The following is a 26,399-nucleotide window of genomic DNA, read 5'->3' as shown; positions in this document are numbered from 1 at the left end:
GAAGTCGAAGCCTTGTAGACTTATGGACCACCTAAGCAACTTTGGATTCTCCCCCTTCATGTTCATTAGCCACTTTAAGGGCTTATGGTCAGTTTGCACAGTGAAGTGGGTCCCATAGAGGTAGGGCCTCAGCTTCCTTAGGGCCCACACAACAGAGAAACATTCTTTCTCTACCGTGGACCATCTGAGCTCTCTGTCCTTAAGCTGGCGACTAATAAAACCAATAAATAGGGTGTTCCTTACCCTTCTCATCTACTTGTGATAGTACAGCTCCTATCCCAGTGTCAGAGGCGTCCGTCTGCACGATAAAAGGTCTTTGATAATCAGGGGCCCTGAGGACAGGGGCCTGGCACAAGGAGTCTTTTAAGCCATTGAAGGCCTTTTCACACTTGTCGGTCCAAGTTACCTTCTTGGGTTTCTTCGGAGTTGTGAGGGCAGTCAGAGGGGCAGCTATGGTGCCATAGTCTGCCACGAAATTGCGGTAATACCCCGTGAGTCCTAAGAAGGCCCTCACTTGGGTTTGTGTAGTGGGGGTAGGCCAGTCTTGTACTGCTTGTACTTTACTGGGAAGAGGCTGTATCCTCCCTCCACCTACTTCATGTCCAAGGTAAACCACTGAGCCTTGTCCAATCTGGCATTTACTAGCCTTTATGGTCAAGTGTGCTTTCTGAAGAGCCTGGAGCATAATCCCGAGGTGTTTCACATGGTCTTCCCAGGTGGCACTGAAAACTGCTATATCGTCCAGATATGCAAGATAGAATTCGTCCAACCCATTCAAAACATGATTCACAAGCCTCTGGAAAGTGGCAGGTGCATTCTTCAACCCGAACGGCATTACCCGGAATTGGTAAAGGCCGTCTGGAGTAGAAAACGCTGTCTTCTCCTTGGCATGTTCTGCTAAAGCTATTTGCCAATAGCCAGCAGTGAGGTCAAACGTGCTGAGGTACTTGGAGGCACCCAAAGTATCCACCAGCTCATCTGTTCGAGGCAAAGGGTGTGCATCTGTCTTGGTGACAGCATTCAGAGCCCTGTAGTCCACGCAGAACCTCAATTCAGAAGTGCCTGCCTTTGGAACCAAAACCACAGGGCTGGACCAAGGACTACTAGAGGGTTCAATCACCCCAAGGTCTAACATCTTGTTGACCTCGGTCTTAATATAAGACCGTACTTTGTCTGACATCCTGTATCCCCTACTTTTGGTAGGTACACTGTCTCCTGTGTCTATGTTATGTTTGCACCAAGGTGTCAAACCAGGCGACTGTGAAAACAGGGGGGAAAACTGCCTAAGCAAACTTTTCACCTCAGCCTGCTGACCACTCGGACACCCTCAAAGGAGCTATCTAAAGGACTGCTTTGGAACAGGTCGGGGAGAGGTTCAGACTTCTCTTCCTCAACATCTGAAGCCAGTAGCAGTGCTGCGATTTCGACTCTTGGGACGAAAGCCTTCAGCCTATTTACGTGAAACACTTTTGGAGCCTGTCCAGGCCTTCCAAGGTCCACTAAATAGTTAACCTCACCCAGGGGCTCCACCACTGTGTAAGGGCCTGACCATTTGTCTTGTAAAGCTCGAGGCCTTATGGGATTCGTGATCAGGACTTGCTGACCAGGTGTAAAGTTGATGAGGGAAGCTTTCTGGTCGTACCAATGTTTCACCAGCGCTTGTCCTGCCTTCAATGTATCACTAGCCAAGCCCATCAGAAGTACCATCCATTTTCTGAGCCCTAGCACATAATCAACTACGTTGGTAGTAACAGGGGGAGTGGGCATCTCCCATCCCTCTTTGACCATGGCTAAGGGTCCCCTTACAAGATGACCAAACAGAAGTTCGAATGGGCTGAAGCCAACACCCTCCTGTGGTACCTCTCGGTAAACAAACAGTAAGCATGGTAAAAGAAGATCCCATTTTCTTCTCTGAGGTTCTTCCAGAGCCCCAATCATGCTTTTTAATGTTCTGTTGAAACGTTCCACCAGACCATTGGTCTGGGGGTGGTATGCAGAAGAGAACTTGTAGGTGACCCCACATTCTTTCCACATAGCCTGCATATACTTCTACATAAAGTTGCTGCCACGATCCGACACAACTTCTTTAGGGAAGCCAACCCTAGTAAATATGCCAAGCAAAGCTTTTGCAACTGACCTGGCAGTTACAGTTTTCAATGGGATGGCCTCAGGATATCTGGTTGCATGGTCGACCAGCACCAGGATAAACCTATTGCCCGAGGATGTTTGCGGGTCAAGGGGACCAACAATGTCGTTCCCTACCCTTTCAAATGGTACCCCCACAACTGGGAGTGGTACCAATGGAGCTTGGATTGTCGAGCCAACCTTACCAGATAACTGGCAGGAGGCACAACTCCTGCAGTGACTTTCTACTTGCACCCCCATCTTGGGCCAGTAGAAGTGCATGGATAACCTTTGCTTGGTCCTCTTAATACCAAGGTGACCAGCAAGGGGCACTTCATGCGCCAACTGCAGGAGGAAGGGCCTAACAGCAAGGGGAACCACCAACCTCCTATGGTCTCCTTCTGTAGACTCTGTGGGCTCACTATACAGGAGTCCACCTTCCCAATAAATCCTATGCGTCCCAGGAGGTTCACCCTCAAGCTGGGAGCAGGCCTGTCTCCTTAGGCCTTCCAGAGATGGGCACTCACATTGGCCTTTACTGAATTTGTCCCTATCAGGACCACCTTCTACTAACAAGTCTTTTAGTTCAGGATGGTCGTTGGGGTCAAATACTTCAGGCATCGCCACCTCCTCGTCAGGCCCGGGCGATTGACCAACTTCCTCCACCGCAGTGGTAGGCGAGCTCGGGGGAATATTCTCTTTCCCTCGTCTTGACTTGTTTACTCCTTTCGCCTAAGGTTTCCCCTTCGGCTGGGGCGGCGTATTGGTCTTGGCCAATGCTGCCCGTGCTTGAGACCGTGTGTAGGGTCTTTCGGCAGTGTCTCCTACGAGCCCTAAAGCTCTGAGATCATTACCTAACAAGACCTTTACCGGGACGTTTCTCTGAATGCTCACTGGAATCCTGACTGCTGTACCATTTAAAGTAAGATTTACAGGTATTACTGGGAACATACAGAGTGGGCCGTCAGCCAACTTAGTGGGCATCAGAGTAGCTCTGGCAACTTCCTCTGAGTCTACCAAGGTAGAATCCACTACAGTTCGACTGCACCCACTATCCCTAAGAGCTGGAGTATCTACTCCATTGATCAGCACACTGTCTTTAAAGTAGTGCTTGGTATTATCTGGAATCCTAGCATAAGCCTCTGCGACTTTAGGCTCCCAGGAACCCAGGGAAACTAAAACTACCTCAGCCTCTATCCCACTGGGAAATGAGTCTGAGGAGAAGGATGCTCCTGTAATCTCTTCTTCCTCGCAGGAGGAGAAGGCCAGATTAGCGGAGTGGACCCCCAAAGGTCTAACCTTACACCGGGGATCCCCCTTCACGTGGTCAGTTGCTCCACAAGCAAAACAAGATCCATTGGGTCTGTTTACATAGGGAGGCTTATTGTAACCAGAGTTCTGTTTCGGAGGCTGACCTCCACTACCCTGTGAGTTCTCTTGTGTCTTACCCTTATTTTTCTTTTTGTGGCCCTTTTGAGAAGAAGATTTATCAGATTTTCCACCCTCCTTATCTTTGGACTTTTTCCCTTCCTCCTGCTTACCAGGATGAGTTTTGTCCTTATGGGACACTCGATGTGACACTCATAAGTCTGCTGCAATGGCCAGCTTCTTAGGATCTATCTCCTTCGAATCGGCCAAATGCTGCTTAAGCTCCGGGGAAGAAGATGCAAAAATGTGTTCCAGCATGACAAGATTTATCATGCCTTCGAAGGTAGAAACCTTATAACCTTCGACCCAGCCAGTTACGTTTTTCAAGGATTCGGTGACATAAGATACCCAAGTACCACCTTCCTTTTTCTTATACTCTCTGAATCGTTTCAAATATTGGGCCGGAGTCTTCCCAAACATTAAAATGAGTTTGCTTTAACATTGCAAAATCAGCTCGCTCAGCCTTCGACATTTCCATAATGGCACTACAGCCAGAATGGGGCAGTCTGCTGAGTAATCAGGCAATCTTATCAGCATTGTCAACTTGTTGAACTTCGCATGCATACTCAAACGCATTCAGCCAGTCCATAATGTCATTCCTTTCCTCATACACACTGAGCAGATCTTTCGGAAACCGTGGATGAGAGGAGGCCCCAGACCCATGTCCAGGACCCTTGGACCCATTTGCAACCTGAAGCTTGGCCAGTTCCAACTGGTGATCCCTGTCTTTCTGTTTTTCTGCCTGTTCGATTTTTAGTTTGGCTATGCTGAATTCAAGCTCCTTCTGCCTAAACCGCAGCTCTTGCTTCTTGAATTCAAGCATAGCCTCCCCATCAGCACTGGCAGAGGAAACATTAGACATCTCATCCTCCCTGTCCTCGTGGTCACGGTGGATCAGTGCAGCGGCAGAACCGTCGGTTCTACCAGTGAGAGCAGCCCCACCTCCTTCCGCACTGTCCTCAGAAGTTATACCGTCAAGCTGCGCTTCTTGCCACGCCACGATTCTTTGGATCATATCCAATTTCGTGCCTTGAGAGGAAACACCTCTCTCCGCACACATCTTTTTCAATGTTTCTGATTTGGAAGCATTTAAAGTTAACAAGGTATTTGTTTCCATACTGTTAGATAGGACTATGGCCTTTTTAAAGTTAAACTATAACAATTCACTACGTGTCCTGGTAGGAATAAGTTGAAATGCCTTAGTTCGTGCGCAACACTGGATACCTTCAGTCGTATCCCACCGCTGTACACCAATTTGTTAAGACGGATTTCTGAACTCTGTCCTGGCGGCGCAGATGTTCAGAAGGCCACCCTAATTACTTGGAACAGGGTAACCTCTGGACAAGCCAGACCAATCAGGGTAGCGATCGCGGCGGTCAAGACTAACTCTCAAGAGGGGTGAGAGTGACTGAAAGCCTGCAATGAGCACACAAAGCAAGGACACTTACAAACTACTCCAAACAGGTGTTATATTAAAAATATATACACATTTATTCCAAGGCCTTTAAAACAATGACCGTAGCGAGAAATCACAATACAACTCTAGTAAACCAACACATACCATACCAATACAATATATATACAAATACAAACAAGTCTCAAGCGTTAGATGCACGAAATGTGTAGTCCACCTAAAAGGGAAGGAAAACAGGCAGTGCAAAATAATGCTTAGACCCAGTCCGCCTTCAGAGGCACCTAACTAAAAGGAAGTCCGAGCCCTACGAAGAGTGGAGCCTTGTGCTCAAAAGTACCTGCACACGCTGGTGCCAACGGGCAAAAGGGGAGTCTCTTCGAGGGAAATCAGGCAGTTCAGTTTAGTGCACAAATGAAGAAGAACAGTGTTCCGCGACTCAAGCACAGCTTCCACTGTGGGCAGAAGCAGAGCGCGAGTACGGAAAGGCGTGCTGTTTTGACACAGCAGGGAAAAGCTATGGGCTCCTGCAGGAGGGTGACCAGTTCCTAGCTATGCTACTCACCGGTCCCCGATGCAAGCAGACCCAGGCTTCTCCGTGTCAGTTTCAGTCGCTGGCAGGTTCAGAAGAGCAGGGGACGTCTCGTCGTCGTGTTGAGTCTGCAGCAGCAGAGTTGAGTAAAAGACGTCCCAAACGAAGGAACCCGCACAGTTTGTTACCACAGCAGGGCAACGGAGCGGCCGTGTGTATCTGAGCCAAATGTACACTACTCACTTCAGACCTGGGAACGCCAAGTGTACAAATTGTGTGAGAGTGACTCGAAATACTACACAACCTGGCGGCGGTTACAGAGCAAGACTCCTGTGTAGGCTGGTCAGTCTGCTGGATGGCCCAGAGACGCTTCCGAAGGCTTACTAGCAGGAGATGGTGAAGATGCTGAGAATAGCTGTCCCCGCTATTCCAAGGGTCGAAGTACCAGTACAGGCCTTCTGGTTCGATCAAAGGTGAAAAGGGTTTCACAAGGCGACAGCAGTGCAGAGGAGCAGTCCTTCAGCGGGTCACCAGCGATTCCTCGGTTCAGCCTCTTGGTTGCAGGATACTTGGCTCCTGTATTCCTGCGTTCGTGAGAACTCAGGAGATCGACATGGTAGTGGTGTTTCCAGCCCCCTCTTATCCACGGTTCCCTTCGCGCCAAAACGGAGGGGACCCAATGGGAGATCCGCTCATCAACACTCACACCATTCGTGGACCTATCACGGACCACGGTGGTCCCAGGCATTCACATCACCCTAGACTCTCTGGCACCCAGGATGTGTATTGGGACAGACATCTCAGCCCACATCCTGGAGGCACACACCAGGCATGTAGAAGCCCGCGAAAGCATCCGTGTTTCGCGGGAAAGTACATGCCCAAATAAGGAAGGCCCTGGGTCGGCTCGACCTGGGGAAGGTGAAGGGAGCAAGACGGTCAGCGGACAGGACAAAGGAGCCTCGTGGTCTGGCCATTTTGGGAGCCAGGCCACCATTTTGGGTTACGCGCGAGAAACGCGCTTAAAACGCCAAAAGGAGCTCAAAACACAAGAAACGATCGCTGCCAACATTCCCGTCCGTGAATCACTTGCACCGATCAGTTACAATCCTAAAAGAGTATCTAGGGCCTGTAGAAGGCTAGAGACCCAAGAGAGCAGTAACTTAGCGTACAGTGCCCTCTTGTGTCATGTTGCACGAAAGCCGCAACATGATAAAAGAAACTAAGGAAAACAGCGTTTCCCGGTACTGACTGTCTTAAGGGCATGTCAGTTTCCCCGTAAGAATGGAGCGAAAGCCCAGAGGAGTGTGGCAGAAGGCTGCACTTCTCTGGCAAAGTCGAGAACAAGGTGAAAAACAACAGCAAAAAGTTTAGGGGTTGCCACATTGAAGGAAAATTACCTACAATTACGAAATCTTTCCTAACACTCCCCTGCTAGAGACCTACACTCCTCTAATTCCAACTCTCTGACTGTCAAACGCTTCTCCAAGCAGAGAGTGGAGGGCAGGTCTCTCTCCTCGGCTGGTGCCTCCCTTTGGAACAGCCTCCCTGCCCCTCTCAGTCGTGAACCGGACCTCCTTGTTAGGAAAGATTTCCATTTCATGTGTAATTTTCCCTCCAGTTGTGTACCCCCCATGTTTCTGCTTTGTTCAAACACCATAGTTTGACTCACTTCTTATAGTGAAACTGACATGCCCTTAAAGACAGTCAGTACTGGGAGACTGTGTTTCCATTAGTCCTTGTCAATGTTGCAACTTTTCTGCAACATGTTACAAGTGCACACAGTACCTTACAGTACTGTGCATTTGGGTCTTCCTGTCATTTCTAAAGACCCTAGTTACTGTATGTGAGTAAATCTCCCATTGGGTCATCTTCGTTTTGGCGCAAAGGAGATTTTGGATAAGAGAGGGCTCCAAACACTGATACCATTTCGATCTCTGGAGTTCTTACTGAACAAAGGATTGGATCCAAGTATCCTGAAACTAACAAGCCGAGTCGTGGAACCGCTAGTAACACGCTGGAAGGTTTGGCCCCCTAAGCCCGCTGTCATCCTGTGGGACCTCTGCATCGGGTCGTCCTAGAAGGTCTGCAAAGATGCTTTGACCTATTGGAATAGTGGGACCAACTATTCGCGGCACCTTCATCAAATTCTGCAAGTAAGCCTTTTCGGAAGCGTCCCTGGGCCAACCAGTGGGCTGACCAGCTTGTGCAGGAGTGTTGCCCTGATACCGCTGCCGTTTCGAGGAGGCCCGTGAAACTTGGTACATCGCAAGCTCCTTGTTCATGGCACTCTCACACTGAATTCTGTTCACTTAGCGTTCCCAGGTCTGGAGTAAAGTGAGTGCACCCGAACTGGAGTACACGCGGTTACTGTGTCGCCCAGCCGTGGGGACAAACTTTGCAAGTTCATTGCAGCTGTGGTCCTCTGTGTCCTGAAGCCTGCAACAGTCGAACTGGCCTGATACATCTACCAGGAGCGGAGAAATTGCCACTGTCCCTTAGGGGAATCAACGCTGTATCTTTGTCGCTAAAAGCCACACAGCCGCAATTGAACTTGCAACCGAAGTGGACTCGACTGCCGAAGTTTGGTCCGGGGTGCGCCAGGGGTCAGTGAGTAATTGCAACCCTAACGGGTGGCCCCCTAGCACATCGATCCATTTTTACTCATGAGTGGCCCCGGGGGGCCCCTCTCCTTTCCACTGCTAGTCCGAACTAGCAAACTATTAAAAACTCTTGGAATCGACTCTACCATCAAGTGGAGGCCCTCCTCGAATAGTGGGAACCTATTCTGCATCACCTCCCCTACCTTCCTGAGCTGCTACAGCCCCTACAAAAGACCCTGTTTTGCCCATTTGAACTACCAGGTACGCCAGCTTTGCAAGTACATTTGAGCATTAGGCTCTCCTCATCTTAGAGATTGGACTACCTTTCAGTTAGGACTGTGTTTGATGCAGAAGGGCATAAAGACTATTTGCACTACCTGCTTCCTTCCCTGTTTAGGTTGTGGACTCATTTGGTGCATTCATCCTTTAGACCACATTGGTCTTGTAGATATGTGTATAGATAGGCTTGTATTGGTTTAATCGTATTGCTGTGATTTTCTTATTGTGTGTTGAAGTGCAAAGGCCTTGGAATCAATGTATTTGTATTTTTGATATATATATATATATATATATATATATATATATATATATATATATATATATATATATTTACACCATATATATATATATATATATATATATATATATATATATATATATATATATATATATATATATATATATATATATATATATATATATATATATATATATTTACACCTGACTGGGAGTGATTTGTAAGTGTCCTTTACTCTGTGTGCTCATTGAGGTCTTTCAGTCACCCTCATCCCTCCTGAGTCCTAGTCTTGACCGCCGCAAAGATACCTTGATTGGTCTGGCTTGTCCAGAAGGTTACCCTATTCGAAGGAACTAGGATGGCCTTCTGAACCTCTGCCCACCGTCTTAACACTCCTTAAGTTTCCGGAAACTACTCAACACTCTGCTCTTCTCTACCTCTTTCCCTCTTTCCTTCCCCTGCTAATCACCCCACTGCCACTGTGACTGGTGACCTAATCCTCATGATTCTTACACGATCCCCGGCCCTTCCTCCCAGTCAATGCCAGCACCCCTCCCACACTGCACTTCCCTGTGGGCCCCTCTTGGTGGCGCCACATCCCACCTTGAGAGTCACCTGTACCAGTACTTAGTCTGAGGTTATCCTCCATGGCTCCTCTTGGCACTTCCCTCCCAGGCCCTCCTCCAGCACTTGTCCACTCCTCTGTTCCCCGTCCCATCCCCTTCCCCTGACTTCTCCTCAATGCACCTGCACAGCCGAATGCCACAAGGGCTAGTAGGACCACGACTCTATATAAATGTATGCCATTGTATTTCGCCTGTTCCCTTTTCCCTTCTCATTTAGCCCTCTGGCACCTTGAAATAAAATTCTGTTGTATAAAGTGCCTTACCAAGGCTCAATAAAATAAAATGGATAAAATAAAATTATATGAATAGCAGAACATGCCTCCAATATGCAATAAGCAAAACTGTTAGCTTTGGCAATGCTTATTTGCTTCATGGCATACATGATGCGCAAAGGGACATGAGAAGGAAGGGATAGGGAAAAGGATAAAATGGTGGCAATTTGGAAGCTGAAGTATGTACACCCATTGGTTTTGTGAGGAGGCATTCATGATTCAATGCAGTCATAGGTATAATTTTGCCAGAAAACACATTGGCAATTCTATGAAAGCCCCTGACCCTATCAAAGACACAATTCATGCAGTTGTTTCTTCCTGCAAACAGAAGCATTAACACGTGTTTATAATTGTCAACATAGCTTGTTGAATCAGAATTCAACCGCTAATGACCCGAGGCGGCTTTTGTTGCTGTGCCCTTTAACACAAAACATGCAGCCTGATTCTATTATTTTCAAAATAATAGCAATAATAATGTATTTTTACAGATCAGTTTATGCTGGATTTCTCCAATGTCTAATAACTGTAATGAGTATGGCTATCATTACACAATTAAATGGTATTCCATTTATTAACCTCAGAAGGATGCTCGTCTAATTATCCCGTCCAGGTTTTAGAGATGGAAGGTTGGACGCAAATCTGAGACGAGCACTCCATGTGATGAGCTAATTCACAGGCATTCGTAAAACAATGTCAGCATTTTACTATGCTCGACGCGCATGTCTCTGGCTCAGAAAGAGGACATGTGCATTATACAGCTGTCTGGTGGTGGCAGGGCTAGTTCTGAAGCGCAAGTGTAGCGCTCAATCTCTTTCCACCAGGTAATTATAGCAGGTGAGCCCGATACTTTGAGGTCTTTCTCCCATACACCTGCCTGGGTGTAGGGAAAGGAGTCTGCCGACGTCATCGGAAAACACTGGCCGCCCACTGCACTGGCTAAGTGGCACATTTAATACGATGGATTCTGGAGGACCTGTGCTCTGAAAAGCATAGTGCCCGGACATTGAATTGAGCAGGAAACAGTTGGGAATAAAGCGCCACTGCCTTTATGTTTTACTGTTAACAGTTGCACTACTTCTTACAGCCATTTTCATCGTTCCAATACATACGCCTTTACTTTACCAACCTATAGCAATTGCAGATAAGCAGGGATCTGATCGTAGATTTATAAAGCTTAAATGGCATAACCTGGAAGGAGTCTAGATGGTTTCAAGTTAGCTAGAGTACGATGGAGAAGGTCCGGCTAAGACCAAGAGGGTTCTCTCCTCACGCTCTATCTCCCGCTGATCTTTGGAAAAAACACGCTAGTTTGTAAACTTGGGATAAATACTAGGACAATATAGTTTCTAAAGATTCATGCCATTTTCAAGGGATACTATTTTAATATCAGATAGGCTATGGCCTCTCACGCTCCGAGACAAGTGTACAGTTGTCACTTGGACTATTGCAGTGGATGTCTTGGGGTATGCCAATGGAACTAATTTAAATCCAGGTGGCTAAAAGCTTTCTAGACATAGGAAAAGTGATCATGTCTAAGCTGTTCACGGGACCTGGCTGTGGCTTCAATAGGGTATGATATGATATAAGTAATTTATAATGCGCCTGTACACAAGTGGTTCTAGCCGTGACAAGACAAGGGAGGGAAGACAGAGGGAGGACAAAACAAATAATCTTTTCTAGGCTTTGTGTCATTCAGATCATGCAAGTGCAAAAAACGTGAAGTGCCGGGGTAGAGAATTAAGCTTAAAAATGCATCCATGGGGCTGCTTCAGGATATCATCACACACCATATCAAAGGATGGAACCTTTGGCTATGGAAGATCAAAGATAGTTATACCTACATCTCTCCATTAGGCGGGAGATATGCAAGTGCATTTCTGAGACCCACTACACAAATAAGTTACATCCAAATTTGCCATCTGCATGCGTTTTATCTTAGTGTTTCAACCCTTTAAAATAATGTTTTGATATTTCTCTAACATCACATCCTTTTTTCTGCAAAATTGCACTTAGCAAGGCAGCCAACTCGGGATAGCGGATCGCATTTGCATAATCGATTCCTGCACAGTTGTTTATGTGACGTATGGGACAGAGCGCAGACCTATCTCTGGGGAGCGCTGAAGTGCTTCCTAGAAATCAACATCTAGATTTGTGCATTAACATCTCACGATGTTGTGCATAAAATTGCATTTTGTGTTGGGATGCGACAGGAAGCTGGGAAGAGAACGCACTTGGAATAATGCTAAACAGCACATTATACAGTTAAACTATTCACTGCGCAATTGCATGTCTCCACAATGTAATGCATGTGAAGATAAAGTGGCATGCCCAGAATCATACCATGTTTTAGTTAACTGCCAAAGCATGACTAAAACTCAAGACTTCATGTTAGTATGTCAGAAAGCTAGTCCATACACAACTTGGCCTCCCTATTCCATTGTATTTTGCACAACTTTTTTCAAAGCAAGGTTTAATTAACAGATTCTGGCAGTTATTTCGGCCAGTGTAACAAATGGATGCAAGATATTTATATTACAAGTAACATGGGCCAGAACAATTGAGTATTTTCCAAAATACTGCACAAAGAACAATAATCACAACACCAAGGAAATTTTGGTGGGTTTAAAACGATTTGACAAAAACCCTTTCACATGAAATGTGAAAGTAGGAAAGTCCATTTGAGCCAAGTCACACATTCCACAACCCCGCCTGGTAGCCATCGCTGGAAGTTCACCTCCAGTTCTGAGCCACAACAGCAAGGCATTGTGGGTATGCAAATTAGCTCAAATGAAAGCCTTTTGATTTAGGTAATTGTCTTTGTCTAAGTGGGCAGTGCTACTTCATACATAGATTAATCAACCCAAGACAGAGAATTGCAAGGCTGCCAGGACAACTACATACCTGGTTTCACCTTTATTAGGGATCATCAGTGCAGTATAGTTCTGACAGCCTTGTGATGGGAGCATTTGGCCACGTTTTCACAACACCAAGAAAGTTATGGTGGGTTTAAAAAGGTTTGCAATAAACCCTTTCATCTGAAATGTGAAAGTCGGAAAGTCCATTTGAGCCAAGTCACACATTCCACAACGCCACCTAGTAGCCATCCATGTAGTTGTCCTGGCAGCCTTGCAAATGTCTGTCTTGGGTTGATTAAGCTGTGTATACAGTAGCACGGCCCTCCTAGACAAAGACAATTTCTTGGAGAAAAAGCTTTGCATTTGAGCTAACGTGCATACCCACAATTCCTTGCTGTTGTGGCTAAGAACTGGAGGTGAACTTCCAGCGATGGCTACTAGGTGTCGTTGTGGTATTTGTGGCTTGGCTCAAATTGACTTTCCTACAAAGAACAATAATGAGAGACTGCGCTTTCGGACACCGATTTCTGACCCCTGCTATTTCGGAGCCAACAATGGAAGTAAATAGGGTGATCTTTAATAATGAACAGACAAGACTGCAGTGAACGCAAACACATGGAATGGAAGGATCAACAGAGCACGAGCCACTGACTAATCAGCACCCTTTGTGAGAGTGAGTATCAATCAGGTTGCTCAGAGGGCACGCTTTACCTACCAGTATAAGCCATTGTTTCATGCCAGCTATTGGCTGCTTGCTCATGCCTTAAAACCCAGTCATGCCAGCTCCTGCCTCTGCCCACTCCCACTTAAATTGCCTCCACCTCAGAAAAATAAAAAAGATTTACTTACCTGATCCGTAGCCACACCTTCCTCACACACTATCTTTATCATTACGACCACCAAAGACATTGAGGAGGGAATCTTCATGGAACCCTGGCCACCAGTTCCAAGGCAGCCAACATTTCTGTAGCTCTGTGGTTTGTGTGTTAACACAGCACACGCGCTCCACCCCGCCCATTTTATTAAAAAAGCATCCGGCTGCTGAACCCAGACATTAAATGCCCGCAGTGTTAACACCATGGTGGCACCTGTGGATGCATGTATGACATAATTGTAACCCCCTGCTCTACGTAAAGACCCTTGCTTACTCGTCCTATGAAATTTAGCGACGACTAATTTTCCGTGCCATGAAGAAATCTGACAGACTGCAGACCCGTCCAAGGTTTGCATTCGCCCAGTGCACTGCCAAATGAACGCGCAACTTGTTTGACCTATGAAACGAGATGTCCAATATTCACAATAAAAATAAAAAAAACACTGTTCATGAGAACAAAGTAGTATAATTCAACGGCATCACTGAAGCAAAAACCAAGTAAAACTTACCCCAAAGTTGGTTGCCGCAAAACGGTCGGAGGCGGATACGTTTGTTGACGCCGTCGTGTGCGCATAAAACGCATTTATGTTGGCCAACAAGGTACTCATCACCGCAGGGACACCGGGGCACATGTACTTGGAAGACAAACAGGAGAAATGCCTAGAAAAAGGATGATGTTGAGAGTTAGGAAGGACACCCAGGGGGGCAGACAGGTTTTCAGCAGCAGAGCAGTACAGCATTTCAACCACGACCAGGAGATAATGAAGTAAAAGCAGCCAGCAATTATTTAGCACAGAGTAGCCATTGTATGAAATAAATTAACTTGTATTACCCACATGAATTGCCTTTGTTTTGATCAGTTAAAACCAGCAAGCTATTTGAAAATATAGCAAGGTATGGTGGTCAAAGTTTTGCAGTAATTAGTTGAGTGTGGTAACTGCTGAGTGTTTTAATTAGTTCAAGAACAATGCAAACACAATCTTTGCAGAAACAAACGAAACTCAATTAAAATACACCACAGGAAATGGCTACAGGTATGGAACATGGAAAAATAACATGAAAATGTTCTTCTGTGAGTCTCCACGGCTGGCAAACAATAAAAAGAATTTGAAAAACATTATTTCCATCACCCCAATTCATACACTTGCGCAGAGGCACGACATATCGAGACAGAATGGCTCGTAATTATGGCTCATCTCCTTACAATCCCCTTTTGCAGGTTCGTTTTTGGCTAACAATGCCGTACAACTTGGTGCAATATGATTGTAATGTGGTTTGGCGGGTTAGTGGTAAACAAGGCATGGGAAAAGGCTCTTGTCCAAAAATACTCATGTAAAGTGGTTGGTTTCAAAGACAATTTTAGAATGTTTCTAGTAAGTGCACTTCTCACTTCGGGGGCATACTCCTTGGTGGGCCGGACTTTAACCACAGGGGCATCTGGCAGGTCCCTCACATGTGCCAATCATTCAATGATTTCCAAATATGTAGCAACACCTCCAAGTGATCAATAAAGTTATCATTATTTGCAGTTTAGCTTGTCAGTTTCCACTTTTTCCCAAGGCATATATAGTATGAGGTCCACAGGCGTGCACACACGCAGCTATACGCAATCCCAAATACTCATGGACACACGCATAAGCGCATGTACACATAGTGTGACACACAAGAACATGCATAAAGGTGCACGGACAGATATTCACACATACAAAGAACATCACACACAATGAAACACAAGGGAACCCCAATTTTAATGGTTCTATACAGGTTCATCCCATGCTCCCAAACAGGAAACACAATGTTGTGTGACAATATTTTATTTAATAATTAAAGGTCTTATAATGGTCACATATGGGACCTGATTCATGGAAATGTGCGCAGAAATCATGCAAGGACCGCATGCCGAGAAGGACACCGCACGAGCCTGCAGGCAGAATAAAAAATGTGCCCCCTGAGTATTCATGGAATGTACTGTGCAAAGTAACCATATTCACAAGTCGCGCCCTGAACGCTCCCAACAAGCCCCCACTCAAAGGAAAAATAGCCACCGACCACAGGTTGCTAGGCATTGAAGCACACACAAGTGCCTGCAGGTCCTGTAATTCAGTTCTATACGTGAGACAGTGTTTGTTATATTTGGGTGAAAAACAAAAATGTATAAGTCCCAAGTACCCGCCCACAATACCCACAATCCTTTTTCAACAACAGTGATTGCGCCATTGCGCGTGCGCATGTGTGGAAGCCCTGTGTGTAAGGGCTGTTCTGTTGCTGTTCCCCAGAGAATTTGCACTGGACTTACTATGGTACGCTTCCCTTCTGGCAAGGAATACATGGCCTTTGTTACTTTGGCATTTCAACATTTAAGCACTATCTGAAATGGTTTGTTTGTTTGTTATATTTGTGTGAAAACATTTTTTTCTAAGTCACAAGTACCCGCCCACAATAACCACAATCCTTTTTCAACAACAGTGCCCGCGCCATTGACGGCGTGCCTCTGTGGAAGCCCTGTGTGTAAGGGCTGTTCTGTGGCTGTTCCCCAGAGGATTTGAATTGGACTTACTAGGGTATGCCTCCCTTCTGGCAAGGAATACTTGGACTTTATTACTTTGCATTTCAACATTTAAGCACGATCTGAAACTGTTTGTTTGTTTGTTTTAGTTGTTTGTTATATTTGGGTGGGAAAAAATGTTCTAAATCTCAAGTACCCGCCCACAATATCCACAATCCTTTTTCAACAACAGTGCTCATGCCTTTGCGGAAGCCTTGAGTGTAAGGGCTGTTCTCTGGCTGTTTTGTGCTGGTTGGGGCTGGTAAGGACTAATAATACTATTTGTGTTACATTGGTTTGCTCTTACAGTACTTATTCTCACATTAATTTACTCTTACTGTAGTAGCATTTAGAAAGCTTGTTTTGTTAATTAGCTGAGCTACCGTCACGTATGCAGAAAACTATTTGCGTCTCTTTATACACTTTGAAATCCAGCATGCCTTCCAAACTTGACACGCTTAAACTCATTGAGTGGCTGAAACACATGCTGTGTAAGAGTAAACAGATTTCTCACTCTTCCAAAGACCCACTCTTTAAAGTGAAAGATAGAGCGTATTCAGCATCTGCATATATACGCTCTTTCTATTCAAACGCTCTAATTACAAACAATTTAAATTGTGACAGGAGTGGAAAGATGGTGTGTCAACCCCATCATTATCGATGTTAGTGATCACCAAGGGAAAGAGCGTGTAAAGCGCTGGTGACAGCACACTGGAGAGGGCAAACAGGAACTTATTGAAGACATCCAGCCCCAGTGGGAGTCATCAGTAAGTAATGGATGGTTTACCTAAACAAGATATGTAGGATATCTTTATTATGTGGGAATTAAACTGAAGTTCTGTGTGCTTCGGTGTTGATGTCTTTCAGGTATACATAGCTGGAAGGGTAGATGAAGCTTTTTGAACCAAGTGAAACGTTTCAGCGTTGATGGAGTGATCCCAGGTGGCATAATTAAAACTATATGGTAAGATGCCTCCTTGCAATAAATAAGGGCTGATGAGCCCAAAGGTATGGGTAATAAGAGTTTAACACGGGTATATTTTGTGCACTAGGACAGAAGATATAGGAATACAGGCATGAAGTCCTCAATCAACGGGATATTTGTCTAAATTGAACCAATTGAGGTTGAGAAGAAGACTCTGGGATAGAGAACCCCCGAGTTAGGAAGGTATGTTATTAATTACATTCTCTTCACCCTTATGGGGATAAGGGTTATAAAGTTAGCATAACTATGTGAAAAGTGAGAGTGATACAGTGCCCCATTTTTGTATTAACAGGGTTTACAGACTTTTAACAAGAAGATAGAACTTTGGAAATGTGGTTTCATCTTGAATAAGATCTACACAAGACACACACCCCTGAAGAATGTCCCACATGTTTGTGATAGAGGGACAGAAACTTGTACAAGTTGGGTTTTTGGGAAACTAAGAACTGAATTAGTTATAAGTTTATCTTTGAAGTAAGGGGACTCAGTGTGATTGGGTCATACGAGCCTACCAAAAGATCAATTTTGAGATCTGATTCGATTGAAGCTGAATTACTTGTGTGGTTTTAGAAATTGATTGTTTGTTGTATGTGACATGATTATTTTTATGATGAATTTTTTATCTCAAAATGAATTTTGTATGATTAATAAAATTTGTATTTACGGTTAATTTTGTCTAAAAACATATTTTTGAGATAGGGTACCTGTGTAAGTGGTGGCATATCTTTCCTTTTTTAGGAAAAAACGTTAAACTTCTTTTTGTAGATATTAGACTTTACTCCACGGAGTAAGAGGTTTATTAATCCCCAAACTGTGGTTCTCCACTGTCTTGAGAATAGAGTATTTTGGAGACTATTAGGGTCTCGGTGGCTAACGTGGTGAGTAGCACGTCCTATTCTGTCTCAGTGCATATACATATATACATACTGTGTGTACTCTTTGAGCAGTTTAACAATGACTTCAGAAAAATGTCTAGCCTATAATGATGAGTATGTACGAAATCTCATGGAATCCTTGCCAGTAATAGGTCTCAATAAAGATCTTGATACCCTCGGCAAGGATGACCAATGGGATGAACTCGTACAGATGAGGAAAAGACTGATACGTACTGAATTACATGCAATAATCATGATAGAGTATGTGAAAAATCTTGCTTTGCCCCAGGGACTGAGGGTTAGAAATGAACCTCGTCTATTTCTAGACAATCCGGAATTTAAATTAAAGTGGAGCTATATTGCTAATAAGTGCGGCCGTGATTGGCTGATACTTATTATTGAAACTGCACAAGAAACAGCGAAAAAGATTGAAATAGACCTAAAAGACCTAGAGGAAGCAATAAAGAAAAAGTTTGATGTAGAAGCTTTTAAAAAAGGCCTAGACAAACACTTAAAAGAGATGCAGGAATTTAAAACTGAAACCATATCTGAACGCATCAAGAGAATGAAGAAAGATATACAAAATTTTACCCATGAGAAAGCTTTTGGATATATAAATAAGGACCATAAATTTGGAGAAACAAGACCCAATCCGAGGCAGAACCGAAGAGTACGCTTCCGCAACACCTCATATAGCTCTAGTGATGGGACCTCTGAGTACGACGAATATAATGATACTCCTAATAATAGTAATGGTACTCGACCGAGCCGGGGTAGAGGCACTAGAGGAAATAGTCGTAGAGGAGACAACCAACGACAGTCTTTTTTAGGAAGGGGCGAAAATCAAAGACAATGGGCACCAGAGCGGATGCAAACACGCAGCAACAGGGGTTGGTAGTAAATCTCTCTAATGTAATTCTGTCCAAAAAAGAAGAAGAGGTTCTTAATAAAGGACTCAACTTTGTGATTTCCAAATATCACAATCCTTTTGAATTTAGGACAGAATTTAACCAATTTATGCGCAAAGTCCATTTGAGGGAGTTTTTTAAAGACATCCCTCTTGAGAATGGTGGGAATAGTAGTGGTTTAAGGAATCCCTCCACTTTTTGTGCCCCTCTTAATTCGCATACTCCCGAGTCCAAGGTTTTTGAGAGAAAAGTTCTGGAGGAAATTGATATCCTAGAATCACAGGGGATACCACATCATTCAAATCTGAGCAAAATTGAACGAACAACTTACTTTAAAAAATTTGGGGACAAACGAGCAAATTGTTATAGGCCAGGCCGATAAAGGTGGGGCTATAGTGATTATGAACAAAAGCGACTATGTTGAGGAGTGCCTAAACCTCCTCTCTAATACAGCACACTACGAAAAACTAGATAGAGACCCAAGCAATGATCTCATTAAAAAAATAAAAGAGAAAGTCACAAAAGCGGTGGAACAGGAGATGATTAGCAAACAGGAGGGGGAATATTTAATCAGAGAAAATGGGAGAATTCCCATATTTTATATCCTTCCCAAAATTCACAAAAGTTTGGAGAAACCCCCGGGTAGACCCATTGTCTCGGGTGTCAATTCCCTTTTGGAGCCGATTTCGAAATTTGTGGATTTCTATTTAAGACCATTTATCCCCAGTATGAAAAGTTATGTTAAAGACACAACAGATGCCATCAATAGAATTGAGGGAAATACCTTTGATCCAAGGACGAATCTGTTAATGTGTCTAGACATACAAGCCTTATACACGAATATACCTCAATTGGCAACATTAGAGGTAGTGGAAGAGACTTTGCTGAAGAGACAAGATCACTCTCCAGTCTCGAATTCCTTTATAAAATGGTGCACAGAAATGGCCCTTACAAACAACTTTTTTCAGTTTATGGGCCAGTTTTATAAACAAATTGAAGGGACGGCCATGGGGGCGGCAATGGCACCCAATGTGGCCAATTTGTATGTAAATATGTTCGAAGAAACGGTGGTGTACACCGACCGAAACCCTTTCCAAGAGAACATATTATGTTGGCTTCGGTATATAGATGACGTTTTCGTCATCTGGAAGGGGAGTGAAGAAGAGTCTAGAAATTTTGTATTATGGTTGAACTTACAGAATAGATATCTCAAATTCACCAGTAACATTAGCAATGAACTAATACATTATTTAGACATTTGTATTTATCATGAACAAGGTGTATTACTGATTAAACCTTTTACTAAGGAAACAGATAGGAATGCACTACTACATTACAATAGCCACCATGCGCAACACGTCAAGAACAATTTACCCTTTGGGCAATTTTTGCGGCTGAAGAAGAACAGCAGTACTAATGCCTCGTATGAAGATGGGGCTAATGTGCTCATTGACAAATTGGTAAACAGAGGATATCCTTCTTCTTTGGTCAAGAAGGCGGCTAAGAGAGCTTTTAATAACAACCGAGAAGCCCTTTTGGACCAACAAATACGTAGAGATGCGGAAATTAGAGAGACCCCGCTAGTATTTGTGAATACATTTAGTAACCTTTCATACAAAATCAAGGGTATTATTCAGAGGAATTGGAAGAAAATTATGACTAAAGAAATGAGAAGTCCCATTATAGCTTTTAAGAAAAGCACTACTGTGTGTGAGCTAGTTATGAGGAATGATGTTAAGACTAAGAAGAGAGGAGGTCAACAGACAAATTTGTGGGGCCTTTCGCCAGTCCAGGGTCATTATCCGTGTGGTAATTGTACCATGTGCCAGCAAACAAGGAAGACTACATCAGTTGATTTAGGTTTAGGGAAAGTATGGCAAATGACAGAACACACAAACTGTGAAACAAGCAATGTCATTTATTTAATTAAATGTCCATGTCAACTTATGTACATTGGAAAGACAAATAGAAAATGTAAAACAAGGATGATCGAGCATAGAAGCTGCATTAGGAATAGAGTTGAACAAGCACCAATGGTAAAACATTTTATTGAAAAGAAACATACTAGTAACGAATTCGAATGGGTGATTCTGAAACAAGTTAAAGGGGAGTCACAATCACTGATCAATGGAAAGTTATTACAATTGGAACAAAAACTTATTTTCTCATCTAGAAGCCATCTCCATGGTTTAAATGACGGCGTGGAGTGGCACAATACTTAGACAGCTGTCTATGACTCGGTCTTCCTTTCTTTCCTTTGGGTTTTTTGAACTTCGAATCTCGATTGATGTAATTGTGAGATCATGTGGATCGCCGAATATATGCACATATTGGAGATTATGATATATGAGAAATAGGTACAGAAAGTATGTAATACATGTAGAAAATCTACCTTTTCTCAGAACATATGGAGGATTGTGCCACAATGTTTCGAAGCGAGTCTATGCTTTTTTGAATTGAAATGTATTGGGAATAGAAATGGTTACCTACGGCTCACATTTATTGTGGGGTTTTTGTTCAAGATGAAATTGCAGACATGGGGATATGTGGCGGCCAGACATGCAGTAGCACGGTAGATAAATGGGCGACCGGGGACTTCATTTCCCAGCTGCAGGCACACGCACGTATGGTGACGTCATCGCTACGCGACGCGCGTTCACCGACCCGCGTGGGACGTGATGACGGCATTACGTTACCCGCGGTGACATGCGCAAGATCTATATTGTTCCCGGAGTTGTTTGCCGGTTGTCTTTTGAACAAGTCGATGCTAAATTAAGAGCAGGATATAAGGAGATTACCAAGCCTGCGCTTTTGTACCAAGGGAAAGAGCGTGTAAAGCGCTGGTGACAGCACACTGGAGAGGGCAAACAGGAACTTATTGAAGACATCCAGCCCCAGTGGGAGTCATCAGTAAGTAATGGATGGTTTACCTAAACAAGATATGTAGGAGATCTGTATTATGTGGGAATTAAACTGAAGTTCTGTGTGCTTCGGTGTTGATGTCTTTCAGGTATACATAGCTGGAAGGGTAGATGAAGCTTTTTGAACCAAGTGAAACGTTTCAGCGTTGATGGAGTGATCCCAGGTGGCATAATTAAAACTATATGGTAAGATGCCTCCTTGCAATAAATAAGGGCTGATGAGCTCAAAGGTATGGGTAATAAGAGTTTAACACGGGTATATTTTGTGCACTAGGACAGAAGATATAGGAATACAGGCATGAAGTCCTCAATCAACGGGATATTTGTCTAAATTGAACCTATTGAGGTTGAGAAGAAGACTCTGGGATAGAGAACCCCCGAGTTAGGAAGGTATGTTATTAATTACATTCTCTTCACCCTTATGGGGATAAGGGTTATAAAGTTAGCATAACTATGTGAAAAGTGAGAGTGATACAGTGCCCCATTTTTGTATTAACAGGGTTTACAGACTTTTAACAAGAAGATAGAACTTTGGAAATGTGGTTTCATCTTGAATAAGATCTACACAAGACACACACCCCTGAAGAATGTCCCACATGTTTGTGATAGAGGGACAGAAACTTGTACAAGTTGGGTTTTTGGGAAACTAAGAACTGAATTAGTTATAAGTTTATCTTTGAAGTAAGGGGACTCAGTGTGATTTGGTCATACGAGCCTACCAAAAGATCAATTTTGAGATCTGATTCGATTGAAGCTGAATTACTTGTGTGGTTTTAGAAATTGATTGTTTGTTGTATGTGACATGATTATTTTTATGATGAATTTTTTATCTCAAAATGAATTTTGTATGATTAATAAAATTTGTATTTACGGTTAATTTTGTCTAAAAACATATTTTTGAGATAGGGTACCTGTGTAAGTGGTGGCATATCTTTCCTTTTTTAGGAAAAAACGTTAAACTTCTTTTTGTAGATATTAGACTTTACTCCACGGAGTAAGAGGTTTATTAATCCCCAAACTGTGGTTCTCCACTGTCTTGAGAATAGAGTGATCACACTATAACATGTTTAACCATCTCGACCACAAATGGAAGCTGCCTAATGCCGACAATGGAGACTGAATTTTATGGCAGTCCAACATACGTTACATCCAAAATTATTGGGGATGCTTCATTGTTGGACCTGAGATCTCAACCTAACATCTGTGTAGACTCATTAAATTAGAACACCCCCATACGAAGTTGTCGAATTCAGAACGCTTTCACTTTTTTCCGACATCATCAGCTGTAGGTTTAACTGTGCTTTACCAACCGCAAAACAATCTACCAAATACCCCTCACCTGATAACAGAAAATAGTGATTCCCTAACCACTCAGCTGGTGCCACAAAGTAAACTGCATCCTAACGCTGAAATAAATCGAGATAATGAACTGGAGCCACCAGATCATGCTCCCTTATCCCAATGTCCTATAATGTTTGCAACAACCACTCCTAGCTCCTCTCCTCTTTCAATTGTTTTTTCAGACCGTTCACCCAAAAAATGTCCAAACACTGACAGCTCTCAGATGAGCTCTCTTGCAATTAATTCACTGCTTCATATGACACTAACGTCCATGAATTTAGCGTAAGCAACAATAGTAAAACTCTATGAAAGCATTGATAGAGGACAAAATACGCATTTAAATCTATTTGAAAAAAATTCTAGATCAGCAACAAAAAAGTAATGAAATACTATTTAAACTAAGCTTCAGGAAATCACTAATCAACCCCATAAACCAAAGATTGTCGAAAATGATGTCTATAATAAATTGAGGCTGAATGTAGCGACCCTGACCGCCTCTCTCTTGGAATTTGTGCCACTTGCAGATGTACTCAAGAATAATGAGAATCAATCTTGCGCAAATGGTTCTGTGTTGCTAGTTGATACTCCAACAACCAATATAAATAACTCCATAATGACTGAGAAACAGAGCTTTGCTAATTTGGAATCCAAACCTGATTTCGACATATTTCCTAAATCTTCAATGCTTCCACCTACAAAGAAGAAATCTCTGACACAGGTTCAAAAAACTAAAAATATTAAATTAACAAATGCAATCGCAAATACTGGAACTAAACAATTTTTAAAAACTTTATCATACCTAGCAAACAAAATAAATGCTGGTGAAGCGATCACCAATAAGTATAGAAAAATAATAAAGAAGAACCAAATGTTAAATGAACATTTGGAATTAATATCAATGAAAGTTCCAGTGTACGAACCTTTAGACGACATAATAAGTGCAATTGATTCCAAAAAGGGGAATCTGTCTATTTCCACTGACACTGTTTTGACAGCGAATACGCTCGAGCACAAGCAGAAAGATCCATAGCTGCATGAACAATCCACAAAGATTTTCGACTTGAGGTTAACTGATCTGGAGAAGATAATACACTGTTGCTTTACCACAGTGCCCCCTGAAGCCCTTCCATCAGCTCAAGTAAAAACTCATAAAGAGCACTCGGGCTCTCTCCAACAAATGGCACCAAGAATACTGAGTAATCGTGATGAACCCTCAATAAAAACTCCACGCTCGAACAAATCAAATGCAATACATTATCATACCATAATAATACAATGTCGAACAGATGAATAAACCAGATAAATATGATTTGAATCAATCTTTGATCCTAAATATTCTATCCAAAATAACAGTTTTGGAAGATATAACTAGTGACATAGACCGTGTAGAATTTCTTGATGACATAGACCTGACTAGGGCCAGGCTATGGATATGGTTGGGTGCCATATTGAATTTAATTTGGTGCGCCAGTCCTTTGATTTGGGGTTTTCTCTCAATTACAAATCATTTGAGCAATACAACTGTGTTCTACCGATGAACAGAATGTCTGCGAATAATATTCGATCTGACAATCAACCAATATCTGCTTTTTCAGAAAGGATCGTTCCCCATTAAACAATCAATAAAATCATCCTAATTTTTGGTCAACAGTAGCCCCTGCCAGAGGAAGGAGGCAGGGATTGCTCTTCAACCACCCAAAACTTTGGGGGCGGGGACAGACAGTTATGTTTATTCTGAAAGCACAGAAAAGTATATTTTGAAAAGGACTAACACAGAACTGTGCGAAATTGTAAAAATTGTAAAAATACAGTATTGTTAATATGAAAATTCTGGTCACGTTTTAAAAGTACTCAGAACTCTGTGCTATTTTCAGGGACCTATCTGCAGAAATTGTGGGTTTGTAGCAATTGTGTTGATGCTAGAAATGTGAAACTTCACAGGATTATGCCCAGATGTCATGCGCACGTACGGAGAAAAATGTGGATAGATCTGACACTGGGTACCCCACCAAAAGCACGAAAAACTGTTAATTTGAACCGAAGCTCGCACTAAAATGAGACTCAGACGAATACGTGCTCTACTAAATTTGTGATGTGAATATGTATTATTAGCAACTTGGTGATATTGTAAATAGGATTTATGTGAAAAATAGATATACTGCACTGAAACAAAGGGGAGGTACTCCTTGGATTGTAAATTGTAGCATCACTATGACACTAGATTTCCTTCTCAAATCAGGAGAGGGGAAATACTCTGACCAATCGGATTCCTAGAGGGTGGGCTTAGTATAATCAGCCTATCCATCCGTTTGGGAAATACATAAATAGGGACTCTGTAGGACGTAGAGACACAGAAAGATTCACCCATCAACTGATTTACTGGCGAAGCGCTCTGCAGGAGGAACCCAGATCCAAGACTCCCATTCCAATTCCAAAGCTGAACCCTTCTCCGCTTGGCCTTTAAAAATCTTGCAACCTGATTTTACCTCCAGACTTCCAAGGGGCACATTAAAAATTGAACAGTCTGGTGTGCTGTTTCTGCTTCTTGCCAAGAAGTCTTGACAAGTGTCCTGGCGGGCAAATGTCAGAGCAGAGGCGCCGCTGTTCTGGTGTCTGTCCCGTTGGGTATCTTGCATCTTGATAGCCTCCTTAAGTGTAAAGAAAATTTGTTTGTAAATTCAAAAGCGCATCTTTCATTTGACAATCTTGACTCTTTTTGAGAAAAATCGACCTTTACTAAAACAACTCAAAACAACCCAGGAAGCACAAAGAGAAAATGAGGCTCTCTGTGAGAACAATGACAGGCTCCACAGACAGGTAGCCATGCAAGAGAGACTGATAGAAACAAGCAAGGCCTTGGTAGAGGAACAGAAAGCTCAGATTCTCGCATGCCAACAGGGAGCAGGGGCCGGTAGAGATGAGGTTCGCTGGGAAAGGGAGACACTGAGCATAACCTCAGGAACCCTAGTACCTGAGGCCTTCACCTCTGCCACCCCCATGTCCACTGGCACACATGAGCCAAGGGCCACGGGGATGGCAGATTTCAATCCAATCAGAAATGTGGGGCTCAAAGACCAGCACCTCCCAGGAATGGATGGGCGGGCATCTGGGTATGGGTACCCAAGTACTGTTAAATTTAGTGGGGATCTCCATGAGAGTAGGCCCACTAAGGGCATCCCGAAAACCTCTGCCCAGATAGGACAGTGGGGGGGGTACCCATCAAATCCTGGGAGCAAGGGGGAATCAGAAGACTCTTCTGAGCACCTCAGGACACAGGAGACTAGGTCCCCGCTTTCTGCCAGCCAATCCCAGGCTCGCAGAATCCGGGAGAGCCTAGAAGACCAGACGGGCACCTCTGGGAGCAGTGCCTCTGAGTCAGAGGATTAGTGGACCAGGGTTACCTGAACCAAAAAGGCAAATAAGGCAAAAAGGGCATTGCTTAAGGACCCATTAAAGCAAATCAAAGCGATAAGGAGTGTCATCACCCCCTATCATAAGAACGCTAAGTATTCTGTTTGGGAGCACTTAGAGCTCTTTGAGCAGATGATGGAAACTTTCCATTTGAAGGACAGCCAAAGCTGTATT

General features: G+C 43.5%; 1 protein-coding gene across 1 annotated transcript in view; it reads right to left on the bottom strand.

Moving 5' to 3' along the window:
* Nucleotides 1–26,399, bottom strand: part of UNC13C (unc-13 homolog C) — a 1,404,640-nt gene that overhangs the window by 710,351 nt on the left and 667,890 nt on the right. Inside the window, exon 14 of the mRNA XM_069624856.1 lies at nucleotides 13,749–13,899. Within this exon, the coding sequence (XP_069480957.1) occupies nucleotides 13,749–13,899 (151 nt within the window). The remainder of the gene's footprint in view (nucleotides 1–13,748; nucleotides 13,900–26,399) is intronic.

This window comes from Ambystoma mexicanum, chromosome 11, assembly GCF_040938575.1.
Source record: "Ambystoma mexicanum isolate Mex_15411 chromosome 11, UKY_AmexF1_1, whole genome shotgun sequence".
Lineage (NCBI taxonomy): Eukaryota > Metazoa > Chordata > Amphibia > Caudata > Ambystomatidae > Ambystoma > Ambystoma mexicanum.
The sequence above is the reverse complement of the archived record's forward strand: the minus strand, read 5'-3'. Positions and strand labels throughout refer to the sequence as shown.